The sequence below is a fragment of the Dendropsophus ebraccatus genome, chromosome 9, assembly GCF_027789765.1.
Source record: "Dendropsophus ebraccatus isolate aDenEbr1 chromosome 9, aDenEbr1.pat, whole genome shotgun sequence".
Lineage (NCBI taxonomy): Eukaryota > Metazoa > Chordata > Amphibia > Anura > Hylidae > Dendropsophus > Dendropsophus ebraccatus.
The window spans coordinates 2,569,286-2,583,126 of NC_091462.1; the positions used below are offsets into that span (position 1 = coordinate 2,569,286).

Genomic DNA, 13,841 nt, shown 5'->3' on the forward strand with positions numbered 1-13,841 from the left:
TACAGCGTATACCTCACCATATACAGCGTATACCCCACCATATACAGTGTATACACCACCATATACAGCGTATACCTCACCTTATACAGCGTATACCTCACCTTATACAGCGTATACCCCACCATATACAGCGTATACCCCACCATATACAGTGTATACACCACCATATACAGCGTATACCTCACCTTATACAGCGTATACCCCACCATATGCAGCGTATACCCCACCATATGCAGCGTATACACCACCATATACAGCGTATACACCACCATATATAGCATATACACCACCATATACAGCGTATACCCCACCATATACAGCGTATACCTAACCTTATACAGCGTATACACCACCAGATGCAGCGTATACACCACCATATACAGCGTATACCCCACCATTCACAGCGTATACCTAACCTTATACAGCGTATACACCACCAGATACAGCATATACACCACCTTATACAGTGTATACAGGGGCGGTCTTGGCATTTCTGGGGCCCCAAGCGAAGTTATGTCTGGCCCCCCCCCTCGACACACGTTCCAAAACAATAGACCGCTGTGTGTTGCCCCCAGTAGTATATACCCCTTGTGCACTACCACCAGTAATATATACTCCTTCTGTGCTGCCCCCAATAGTATATACCCCTTGTGTCCTGCCCCCAGTAGTATATACCCTTTGTTTGCTTCCCCCAGAAGTATATAGACCTCCTGTGTGCTGCCCCAGTTGTATATAGACCCCCTGTGTGCTGCCCTCAGTTGTATTTACCCCTTGTGTGCTCCCCCACTAGTATATAGCCCCCCTGTGTGCTCCCTCAGTGGTATTTACCCCTTGTGTGCTCCCCCACTAGTATTTAGCCCCCCTGTGTGCTCCCCCACTTGGATATAGACCCCTGTGTGCTCCTCCAGTAGTATATAAACCCCCTGTGTGGTTCCCGCAGTAGTATATAGACCCCTTGTGTGCTGCCTCAGTAGTATACAGACCCCTGTGTGCTCCCCAAGTTAGATATAGACCCCTGTGTGCCTCACAAGTAGTATATAGACCCCTGTGTGCTCCTCCAGTAGTATATAGACCCCATTCTGCTGCCCCTAGTAGTATATAGACCCCCTGTGTGCTGCCCCCAGTAGTATATAGACCCCTTTGTGAAGCCCCAGTAGTCTAAAGCCCCCCTGTGTGCTCCCCCTGTTATATAGCCCCCCTGTGTCCTCCCCCCCATTTATATAGACACTTATACTCACCTGGGTCCGGGCGTCTCCTCTTCTCTTCACTCTTGTGGCAGCAGGAAGGGTTTTCCCTGCGATCATAAGAGGCCGCACTCCCCTTGTCCTGGCGCTGATGCTCCAGTGATGTTACTGGAGCGCCGGCACCACAAGGATAAACCTGCCACATGTGACCGCAGCGTATACACCACCATATATAGCGTATACCCCACCATATACAGCGTATACACCACCATATATAGCATATACCTCACCATATACAGTGTATACACCACCAGATGCAGCGTATACACCACCATATACAGCGTATACCCCACCATATACAGCGTATACACCACCATATATAGCATATACCTCACCATATACAGTGTATACACCACCAGATGCAGCGTATACACCACCATATACAGCGTATACCCCACCATATACAGCGTATACACCACCATATACAGCGTATACACTACCAGATGCAGCGTATACCCCACCATATACAGCGTATACACCACCATATATAGCATATACCCCACCATATACAGCGTATACACCACCATATATAGCATATACCTCACCATATACAGCGTATACCCCACCATATACAGCGTATACCCCACCATATGCAACGTATACACCACCATATATAGCATATACCCCACCATATACAGTGTATACACCACCAGATGCAGCGTATATCCCACAGACATATGAATGGGGGGGGCACGTCCTGGAACGCAAGATAGGAATCCCCACCTGCTGCCTCCCACCGGCCGTTATATACCGCCATCTATTTTGAAGAGGTCGACTAATTCACAAGCATTTACTGGTGTCATTACTGAGGCATGAGGCAGACGATGCCCCCGGGACGTCACCTGTACATGTGGAGCGCTCGCATCTGATTGGCTCCGATATAAACCCTGTAGAGCAGTAATACTATAGCTGCCCAGGACCCCACACCGACCCCTGACCACACTGCCCAGGACCCCCCCCACGACCCCTGACCACACTGCCGAGGACCCCCACCGACCCCTGACCACACTGCCCAGGACCCCCCACCGACCCCTGACTACACTGCCCAGGACCCCCCACGACCCCTGACCACACTGCCGAGGACCCCCCACTGACCCCTGACCACACTGCCAAGGACCCCGCACCACACCGGACCCTGACCACACTGCCCAGGACCCCCCCACCGACCCCTGACCACACTGCCCAGGACCCCCCACCGACCCCTGACCACACTGCCCAGGACCCCGCACCGGCCCCTGACCACACTGCCCAGGACCCCACACTGACCCCTGACACACTGCCCAGGACCCCCCACCACACCGGCCCCTGAGCACACCATATCACCATATAGGTGATATGTAATAGGTGACATGTAATAAGTGACATGTAATAGGTGATATGTAATAGGTGACATGTAATAGGTGATATATGTAATAGGTGATATGTAATAGGTGACATGTAATAGGTGATATATGTAATAGGTGATATGTAATAGGTGACATGTAATAGGTGACATGTAATAGGTGACATGTAATAGGTGATATATGTAATAGGTGACATGTAATAGGTGACATGTAATAGGTGACATGTAATAGGTGATATGTAATAGGTGACATGTAATAGGTGATATATGTAATAGGTGATATGTAATAGGTGACATGTAATAGGTGATATGTAATAGGTGACATGTAATAGGTGACATGTAATAGGTGATATGTAATAGGTGACATGTAATAGGTGATATGTTTTAGGTGACATGTAATAGGTGATATGTAATAGGTGACATGTAATAGGTGACATGTAATAGGTGATATGTAATAGGTGACATGTAATAGGTGACATGTAATAGGTGATATGTAATAGGTGACATGTAATAGGTGACATGTAATAGGTGATATGTAATAGGTGATATGTAATAGGTGATATGTGACATGTGATAGGTGACATGTAATAGGTGATATGTTTTAGGTGACATGTAATAGGTGATATGTAATAGGTGACATGTAATAGGTGACATGTAATAGGTGATATGTAATAGGTGATATGTGACATGTAATAGGTGACATGTAATAGGTGACATGTAATAGGTGATATGTAATAGGTGATATGTAATAGGTGATATGTAAAAGGTGATATGTTTTAGGTGATATGTAATAGGTGATATGTAATAGGTGATATGTAATAGGTGATATGTAATAGGTGATATGTTTTAGGTGATATGTAATAGGTGATATGTAATAGGTGATATGTTTTAGGTGACATGTAATAGGTGATATGTAATAGGTGACATGTAATAGGTGACATGTAATAGGTGATATGTAATAGGTGATATGTAATAGGTGATATGTTTTAGGTGACATGTAATAGGTGATATGTAATAGGTGACATGTAATAGGTGATATGTAATAGGTGACATGTAATAGGTGACATGTAATAGGTGATATGTAATAGGTGATATGTAATAGGTGACATGTAATAGGTGATATGTAATAGGTGATATGTAATAGGTGATATGTAATAGGTGATATGTTTTAGGTGACATGTAATAGGTGATATGTAATAGGTGATATGTAATAGGTGATATGTAATAGGTGATATGTTTTAGGTGACATGTAATAGGTGATATGTAATAGGTGATATGTAATAGGTGATATGTTTTAGGTGACATGTAATAGGTGACATGTAATAGGTGATATGTTTTAGGTGACATGTAATAGGTGATATGTAATAGGTGACATGTAATAGGTGATATGTAATAGGTGACATGTAATAGGTGACATGTAATAGGTGATATGTAATAGGTGATATGTAATAGGTGATATGTTTTAGGTGACATGTAATAGGTGACATGTAATAGGTGACATGTAATAGGTGATATGTAATAGGTGATATGTTTTAGGTGATATGTAATAGGTGACATGTAATAGGTGACATGTAATAGGTGATATGTAATAGGTGATATGTAATAGGTGATATGTAATAGGTGATATGTTTTAGGTGACATGTAATAGGTGACATGTAATAGGTGATATGTAATAGGTGATATGTAATAGGTGACATGTAATAGATGACATGTAATAGGTGACATGTAATAGGTGACATGTAATAGGTGATATGTTTTAGGTGACATGTAATAGGTGACATGTAATAGGTGACATGTAATAGGTGACATGTAATAGGTGACATGTAATAGGTGATATGTAATAGGTGATATGTAATAGGTGATATGTTATCATTTCTCCTTTGGGGCTCAGTCAGGGGTATCACCCATCTCTGTATATATAATCTGTCCAGTTATGGGGAAGATTTGACCGATCCCTGTTGGGCCGTGATCCCATCTGGGAAGAATGATGGTGGTTGTTGTATCTCTACATATTCCTATGTCGTGTATCATTCCTGTGACCTCTAGATGAGTCCAGAGAACATTGTCCATCTCCTCTTCCTCCTCCGCAGATCGATCCGGCCCCAGCATTTGCCTTTGTTGTATCTGTGCAGCCAAGAGGTTATCATCCCCGACGAGGCCAAATCTTGTCCAGATAGAAGTCCTTCCTCCAAGACCATAACTCAATCCTGAGAGCCCTAATCTAGTTTGCGGTGATAGCCGAGTATCGATTACCATATGTTTTTATACAACTTTCCCAAACTCCATTACCTGATGCATTAAAGCGCAGTGGCGGCGGCATGTGGAGCCAGAGTCTCATCTGGGGAGGATAAAGTGCTTGGATGGGGGACAGGTTCCTGTGGGATTGAAGTGATAGCGCTCAATAAGATTTTTGAGCTGCTGTATGTTGTGATGGAGGCTTTAGTGCCTGATACGGGGCTGGGCGGTTTCATTTTGGCTATAGAAAGTCTCTGCGGAGATGGTAAGAGCTACTGACTGAGCACAACGGCATCAAAGGAGATATTGATGGGTCTCTAAGTGCTAACGATTCCCTCTTGTCTTGCAGAGGTTGGACATACTCAAGGTCCTCTGGATGGAAGCTTGTATGCCAGAGTGAAGAAGAAAGACTCGACAAACGGAAGTACCAGCACGGTGAACGCCAGTGGCATCCCCCTGTCTGCCGCCCCCAATCACATCGAACACACCCTATCGGTGAGCAGCGATTCGGGCAATTCCACCGCTTCCACAAAGACCAACAAAACAGATGAGCAGGCGGCCAATGCGACCTCCAACCAAGGGTTAACGCCCGAGGAGAAACAAGAGCTGGAAAGGCTTCTAGTTGGCTTTGGCTTTGACTCTGATGCACAGATGCACAACCTGAATCCTGTCACATCTGTTACCAGGGCAATGCTGCACGTGGTGCCGGCACAGGTTCACGTCAATGGGAGCACCATGTCCCCAACAGCTGAAAGGGAGACGGACATCCTAGACGATGACCTACCCAACCACGATGGACACAGTGTCGGAAGCTTGGGTACGCTGTCGTCTTATGATGGTACCCCTCACGTTAATGATGCTGGCTACCATCAGTCCGCTCATCTGAACATGTCCAATGGTCTGAGCACCATGAACGGCATAGACAAGCTGCATAAACATGGCTACCTTGGTAAGGAGACAACGATTAATGGTGGATACCCATATAACAACCAGAACATCATAAAAAACCCAACGAGCCCTTATTCTCCAGATCAGATGAGACCCTCGCTGTCTGCCCAGGATAACCTGTCCTCCTACCAAGTCAACCAACCAGCAATATCCGGCTGGGGACAACCGGACACAGGAACGCCAAAGCACTTCTACTACTATGACCCCAATGGGATGTATCGCTCCCAGTCCTTCACAAATGCAGAACCGCCAAAGTATGAACCCAGTTCCCAGTTGCCACAAGCACCGGCCAGAAGTGTAAGCAGCCGAGAAGCCGTACAGAGGGGTCTGAACTCATGGCAGCAAGGCGGAAGCCGACCACCCTCTCGGCAGCAGGACGGCACCATAGAGAGTCAAATGGTGACCCCGACTTCACAGCCAAGCACTTTCCAGACTGTTCCCCAGAGCCATAGTATCCCCGAATTCCCCACCATGGCCTCCCAGAAGGAGATTGAGCAGTCGATCGAAGCACTTAACATGCTCATGTTGGACCTTGATCCTTCGTTCTCACAGATGCACAAGTCGCACAGTGTTCCTGTTGCCCCGAGAGAGGAGAGGACTCTGCCGGTGACCATCTCCCTCTCCACCCAGCCAGCACTGGCAAGTTACAGCCAGCCGTCTCTGCAGATGGCGTCCCCCAGACCGAGCAATGCCTATGGGCTCTCATCCCCTGGCAGCCATACCCATACACTTGGAGAGCAGCCCCCAAGGTCTTACTCATCTGAAGCGGTCCGACCATTGGAGACCACCAGGCCCCTGAATGAGTGCAGGGAGCCGTACTCATCCGGAACCTATCAGACCCCACAGGCTCCTTTCACTCTAGTGAGAAGTTACAGCTATGGGACCAGTGGGACTACTCCCTCATCGTCCATCCCTCCTCTGTCCGCTTTTATTCAAAGTCCACAGCAAATTACTCTGTCACCTGCAGCGCCCCCTGCAGTCAGCGCTCAACCCCAGGCCCAAGCCAGGGACGACCCAGAGGAGAACTACAGCCTGGAAGGGCTTGTGGCCCATCGAGTTGCAGGTAAATCCCAATTGTCTGCTGTAGTGACATATTGTGTACAGCGAGCGCTGACTGGTGACCAGCTAGGGGTTAAGTCCAGGAACCGTATGGCGGTAGGCTGGAATCTCTTATGCTTTTCTCTACACCGTTTTATTTGCTTGAGTGCAGGACCTTTTATGGCCTCTAGATGGCGCTTTTGTTAATTCTGAAGATTTTTTAAATAGAATTTTTACAAGCACAAAAAGAAAAAAACGCCAGATACGCCATAAGGAGGGCCGCACGGGGCTGAGACACAACCTAGAGAGCATAGATGGCGCCACAGACGCATCCTAAAGCTCCTCCTCCTGTAGAATACAGTCATCCTCCCATGGGACCTTCAGCCCCCCCCCCCCCCAAGGGTCTGAGTTCGACTGTTATCCCTGCCCCCCAACCTATAAATTATCGTATATAGGATCCTATTGTATCTATAATCTATCTAAGTGCTATAGAATACCGTGTCCTCCCAGCGGCCGCACCGACTGCTATGCTGCCTCCCCATAACTGTAGCTATAAACTACCGTATATAAGAGCCTATTGGTATATACCGTATATAGGAGCCTATTGGTATATACTGTATATAGCAGTCTATAGGTATATACCGTATATAGGAGCCTATTGGTATATACTGTATATAGGAGCCTATAGCTATAAACTACCGTATATAAGAGCCTATTGGTATATACTGTATATAGGAGCCTATAGCTATAAACTACCGTATATAAGAGCCTATTGGTATATACTGTATATAGGAGCCTATAGCTATAAACTACCGTATATAAGAGCCTATTGGTATATACTGTATATAGGAGCCTATTGGTATATACTGTATATAGGAGCCTATAGGTATATACTGTATATAGGAGCCTATAGGTATATACCGTATATAGGAGCCTATTGATATATACCGTATATAGCAGTCTATAGGTATATACCGTATATAGGAGCCTATTGGTATATACTTTATATAGGAGCCTATAGGTATATACCGTATATAGGAGCCTATTGGTATATACTGTAGATAGGAGCCTATAGGTATATACCGTATATAGGAGCCTATAGGTATATATCGTATATAGGAGCCTATAGGTATATACCGTATATAGGAGCCTATAGGTATATACTGTATATAGGAGCCTATTGGTATATACTGTAGATAGGAGCCTATAGGTATATACCGCATATAGGAGCCTATAGGTATATACCGTATATAGGAGCCTATTGGTATATACTGTAGATAGGAGCCTATAGGTATATACCATATATAGGAGCCTATAGGTATATACCGTATATAGGAGCCTATTGGTATATACTTTATATAGGAGCCTATAGGTATATACCGTATATAGGAGCCTATTGGTATATACTGTAGATAGGAGCCTATAGGTATATACCGTATATAGGAGCCTATAGGTATATATCGTATATAGGAGCCTATAGGTATATACCGTATATAGGAGCCTATAGGTATATACTGTATATAGGAGCCTATTGGTATATACTGTAGATAGGAGCCTATAGGTATATACCGCATATAGGAGCCTATAGGTATATACCGTATATAGGAGCCTATTGGTATATACCGTATATAGCAGCCTATAGGTATATACCGTATATAGGAGCCTATTGGTATATACTTTATATAGGAGCCTATAGGTATATACTGTATATAGGAGCCTATTGGTATATACTGTAGATAGGAGCCTATAGGTATATACCGCATATAGGAGCCTATAGGTATATACTGTATATAGGAGCCTATTGGTATATACTGTAGATAGGAGCCTATTGGTATATACTTTATATAGGAGCCTATAGTTATATACCGTATATAGGAGCCTATTGGTATATACTTTATATAGGAGCCTATAGGTATATACCGTATATAGGAGCCTATAGGTATATACTGTATATAGGAGTCTATAGGTATATATCGTATATAGGAGCCTATAGGTATATACCGTATATAGGAGCCTATAGGTATATACTGTATATAGGAGCCTATTGGTATATACTGTAGATAGGAGCCTATAGGTATATACCGTATATAGGAGCCTATAGGTATATATCGTATATAGGAGCCTATAGGTATATACCGTATATAGGAGCCTATAGGTATATACTGTATATAGGAGCCTATTGGTATATACTGTAGATAGGAGCCTATAGGTATATACCGCATATAGGAGCCTATAGGTATATACTGTATATAGGAGCCTATTGGTATATACTGTAGATAGGAGCCTATTGGTATATACTTTATATAGGAGCCTATAGTTATATACCGTATATAGGAGCCTATTGGTATATACTTTATATAGGAGCCTATAGTTATATACCGTATATAGGAGCCTATTGGTATATACTGTAGATAGGAGCCTATAGGTATATACCGCATATAGGAGCCTATAGGTATATACCGTATATAGGAGCCTATTGGTATATACCGTATATAGCAGCCTATAGGTATATACCGTATATAGGAGCCTATTGGTATATACTTTATATAGGAGCCTATAGGTATATACCGTATATAGGAGCCTATTGGTATATACTGTAGATAGGAGCCTATAGGTATATACCGTATATAGGAGCCTATAGGTATATATCGTATATAGGAGCCTATAGGTATATACCGTATATAGGAGCCTATAGGTATATACTGTATATAGGAGCCTATTGGTATATACTGTAGATAGGAGCCTATAGGTATATACCGTATATAGGAGCCTATAGGTATATATCGTATATAGGAGCCTATAGGTATATACCGTATATAGGAGCCTATAGGTATATACTTTATATAGGAGCCTATTGGTATATACTGTAGATAGGAGCCTATAGGTATATAACGCATATAGGAGCCTATAGGTATATACTGTATATAGGAGCCTATTGGTATATACTGTAGATAGGAGCCTATTGGTATATACTTTATATAGGAGCCTATAGTTATATACCGTATATAGGAGCCTATTGGTATATACTTTATATAGGAGCCTATAGTTATATACCGTATATAGGAGCCTATTGGTATATACTGTAGATAGGAGCCTATAGGTATATACCGTATATAGGAGCCTATTGGTATATACTGTAGATAGGAGCCTATAGGTATATACCATATATAGGAGCCTATAGGTATATACCGTATATAGGAGCCTATTGGTATATACTGTAGATAGGAGCCTATAGGTATATACCGCATATAGGAGCCTATAGGTATATACCGTATATAGGAGCCTATTGGTATATACTGTAGATAGGAGCCTATAGGTATATACCGTATATAGGAATATATTGGTATTCTATAGCACTCTGGATATACATGTCCTCACAGCACCCGCCACGGCCGCACCAACCAGTAACCGCTGTCATCTGTCACGCCGTCTGGTTGCTGAACGCCAGAATAATTATTTGCGCGGTCAGTGTACAGATCCTGGTGATTACCGGCCGTGCCTGGCATCCTCTGACCACAGAACGGCCAGATGACGGACGTCACTCATCTCCACATCCCCAACCAGAGAATAGAGGCCAGGTGGCTGATACCAGAGAATAGAGGAGGAGGAAGGTTATAGAGGCCGGGTGGCTGATACCAGAGAATAGAGGAGGAGGAAGAGGAAGGTTATAGAGGCCAGGTGGCTGATACCAGAGAATGGAGGAGGAGGAAGAGGAGGAAGGTTATAGAGGACGGGTGGCTGATACCAGAGAATGGAGGAGGAGGAAGGTTATAGAGGCCGGGTGGCTGATACCAGAAAATAGAGGATGAGGAAGAGGAGGAGGAAGGTTATAGAGGCCGGGTGGCTGATACCAGAGAATAGAGGAGGAGGAGGAGGAGGAAGGTTATAGAGGCCGGGTGGCTGATACCAGAGAATAGAGGAGGAGGAAGAGGAAGGTTATAGAGGCCGGGTGGCTGATACCAGAGAATAGAGGAGGAGGAGGAGGAAGGTTATAGAGGCCGGGTGGCTGATACCAGAGAATGGAGGAGGAGGAGGAAGGTTATAGAGGCCGGGTGGCTGATACCAGAGAATAGAGGAGGAGGAAGAGGAGGAGGAAGGTTATAGAGGCCGGGTGGCTGATACCAGAGAATAGAGGAGGAGGAAGGTTATAGAGGCCGGGTGGCTGATACCAGAGAATAGAGGAGGAGGAAGGTTATAGAGGCCGGGTGGCTGATACCAGAGAATAGAGGAGGAGGAAGGTTATAGAGGCCGGGTGGCTGATACCAGAGAATAGAGGAGGAGGAAGGTTATAGAGGCCGGGTGGCTGATACCAGAGAATAGAGGAGGAGGAGGAGGAAGGTTATAGAGGCCGGGTGGTTGATACCAGAGAATGGAGGAGGAGGAAGGTTATAGAGGCCGGGTGGCTGATACCAGAGAATAGAGGAGGAGGAAGGTTATAGAGGCCATGTGGCTGATACCAGAGAATAGAAGAGGAGGAAGGTTATAGAGGCCGGGTGGCTGATACCAGAGAATAGAGGAGGAGGAGGAGGAGGAAGGTTATAGAGGCCGGGTGGCTGATACCAGAGAATCGAGGAGGAGGAAGGTTATAGAGGCCAGGTGGCTGATACCAGAGAATAGAGGAGGAGGAGGAAGGTTATAGAGGCCGGGTGGCTGATAACAGAGAATAGAGGAGGAGGAAGGTTATAGAGGCCAGGTGGCTGATACCAGAGAATAGAGGAGGAGGAGGAGGAAGGTTATAGAGGCCGGGTGGCTGATACCAGAGAATAGAGGAGGAGGAGGAAGGTTATAGAGGCCGGGTGGCTGATACCAGAGAATAGAGGAGGAGGAAGGTTATAGAGGCCGGGTGGCTGATACCAGAGAATGGAGGAGGAGGAGGAAGGTTATAGAGGCCGGGTGGCTGATACCAGAGAATGGAGGAGGAGGAGGAAGGTTATAGAGGCCGGGTGGCTGATACCAGAGAATAGAGGAGGAGGAGGAGGAAGGTTATAGAGGCCGGGTGGCTGATACCAGAGAATGGAGGAGGAGGAGGAAGGTTATAGAGGCCGGGTGGCTGATACCAGAGAATAGAGGAGGAGGAAGAGGAAGGTTATAGAAGCCAGGTGGCTGATACCAGAGAATAGAGGAGGAGGAGGAGGAAGGTTATAGAGGCCGGGTGGCTGATACCAGAGAATGGAGGAGGAGGAGGAGGAGGAAGGTTATAGAGGCCGGGTGGCTGATACCAGAGAATGGAGGAGGAGGAGGAGGAAGGTTATAGAGGCCGGGTGGCTGATACCAGAGAATGGAGGAGGAGGAGGAGGAAGGTTATAGAGGCCGGGTGGCTGATACCAGAGAATAGAGGAGGAGGAGGAGGAAGGTTATAGAGGCCGGGTGGCTGATACCAGAGAATGGAGGAGGAGGAGGAAGGTTATAGAGGCCAGGTGGCTGATACCAGAGAATAGAGGAGGAGGAGGAGGAGGAAGGTTATAGAGGCCGGGTGGCTGATACCAGAGAATAGAGGAGGAGGAGGAGGAGGAGGAGGAGGAAGGTTATAGAGGCCGGGTGGCTGATACCAGAGAATAGAGGAGATGAGATCCAGGAGCCACAAGTGAAGCCCTATGATGGATTCCCTGATGGCGTCTGTACATTTCTTCTATAGACTCTCACAGTGCCCCCTGAGGCCAGAGGAGATCCTGCACCCAGCAAAGCAGTGATCATAGCAGATGTGCTGGGGGAGTGTACCTGGGGGGGGGGGGGGGGCGCACTTTAGCCGTGTTAGCGGATGGGCAGGGCGGCACTGATTTAGCGGGGGCGTAGGGGATGGGCAGAGGGCACTTACTTCTGGGGGGTATAGGAGATGGGCAGAGGGCACTTACTTCTGGGGGGTATAGGAGATGGGCAGAGGGCACTTACCTCTGGGGGGTATAGGAGATGGGCAGAGGGCACTTACTTCTGGGGGGTATAGCAGATGGGCAGAGGGCACTTACTTCTGGGGGGTATAGCAGATGGGCAGGGGGCACTTACTTCTGGGGGGTATAGCAGATGGGCAGGGGGCACTTACTTCTGGGGGGTATAGCAGATGGGCAGAGGGCACTTACTTCTGGGGGGTATAGCAGATGGGCAGGGGGCACTTACTTCTGGGGGGTATAGCAGATGGGCAGGGGGCACTTACTTTGCGGGGGTGTAGTGGATGGGCAGGGGGACACTTAGTGGGGGTGGAGGGAATGGACACGGGGGCACTTATAGGGGGTATAGAGAATGGGCAGGGTGGCACTTAGCGGGGTGTAGCGGATGGGCAGGGGGCACTTAGCGGGGTGTAGCGGATGGGCAGGGGGCACTTAGTGGGGGTGTAGCAGATGGGCAGGGGGCACTTAGTGGGGGGTGTAGCGGATGGGCAGGGGGCACTTAGCGGTGGTGTAGTGGATAGGCAGGTGGGCACTTACTTAGTGGGGATGTAGGGAATGGACACAGGGGGGCACTTAGAGGAGGTATAGGGAATGGGCAGGGGGGCACTTAGAGGAGGTATAGGGAATGGGCAGGGGGGCACTTAGCGGGGTGTAGCGGATGGGCAGGGGGGCACTTACTTAGTGGGGGTGTAGAGGATGGGCAGGGGGCACTTAGCGGGGTGTAGCGGATGGGCAGGGGGGCACTTACTTAGTGGGGGTGGAGGGAATGGACACGGGGGCACTTATAGGGGGTATAGAGAATGGGCAGGGTGGCACTTAGAGGGGGTATAGGGAATGGGCAGGGGGGCACTTACTTAGCGGGGTGTAGCGGATGGGCAGGGGGCACTTACTTTAGCGGTGCTAGCAGTGAGGTTTTGAACGGCCGCTGACACATGGAGACGTCTCTGGCCATTGTTTGGCATGTCTGGAATCTGAGGGATCAGCATCAGTTTTTAGTCTTCCCTCTGTATTTAGCAGCGGCTGGATAGTCTTTCTGCTGGGGACAGATATATATATAGCCCCCATAACCCTGACATAGGATACGGGGGGATCAGTTACACATAGTATATATAACTCACCCCCATTGTATCAGCAGATAGATGACAGATACAT

General features: G+C 46.7%; 1 protein-coding gene across 7 annotated transcripts in view; it reads left to right on the forward strand.

The window, feature by feature from the left end:
- Positions 1-13,841, forward strand: part of TNS1 (tensin 1) — a 362,619-nt gene that overhangs the window by 265,467 nt on the left and 83,311 nt on the right. For all 7 annotated transcript variants that reach the window (XM_069982318.1, XM_069982317.1, XM_069982319.1 and 4 more), the window contains one exon: positions 5,171-6,832. In XM_069982318.1, the coding sequence (XP_069838419.1) occupies positions 5,171-6,832 (1,662 nt within the window). The remainder of the gene's footprint in view (positions 1-5,170; positions 6,833-13,841) is intronic.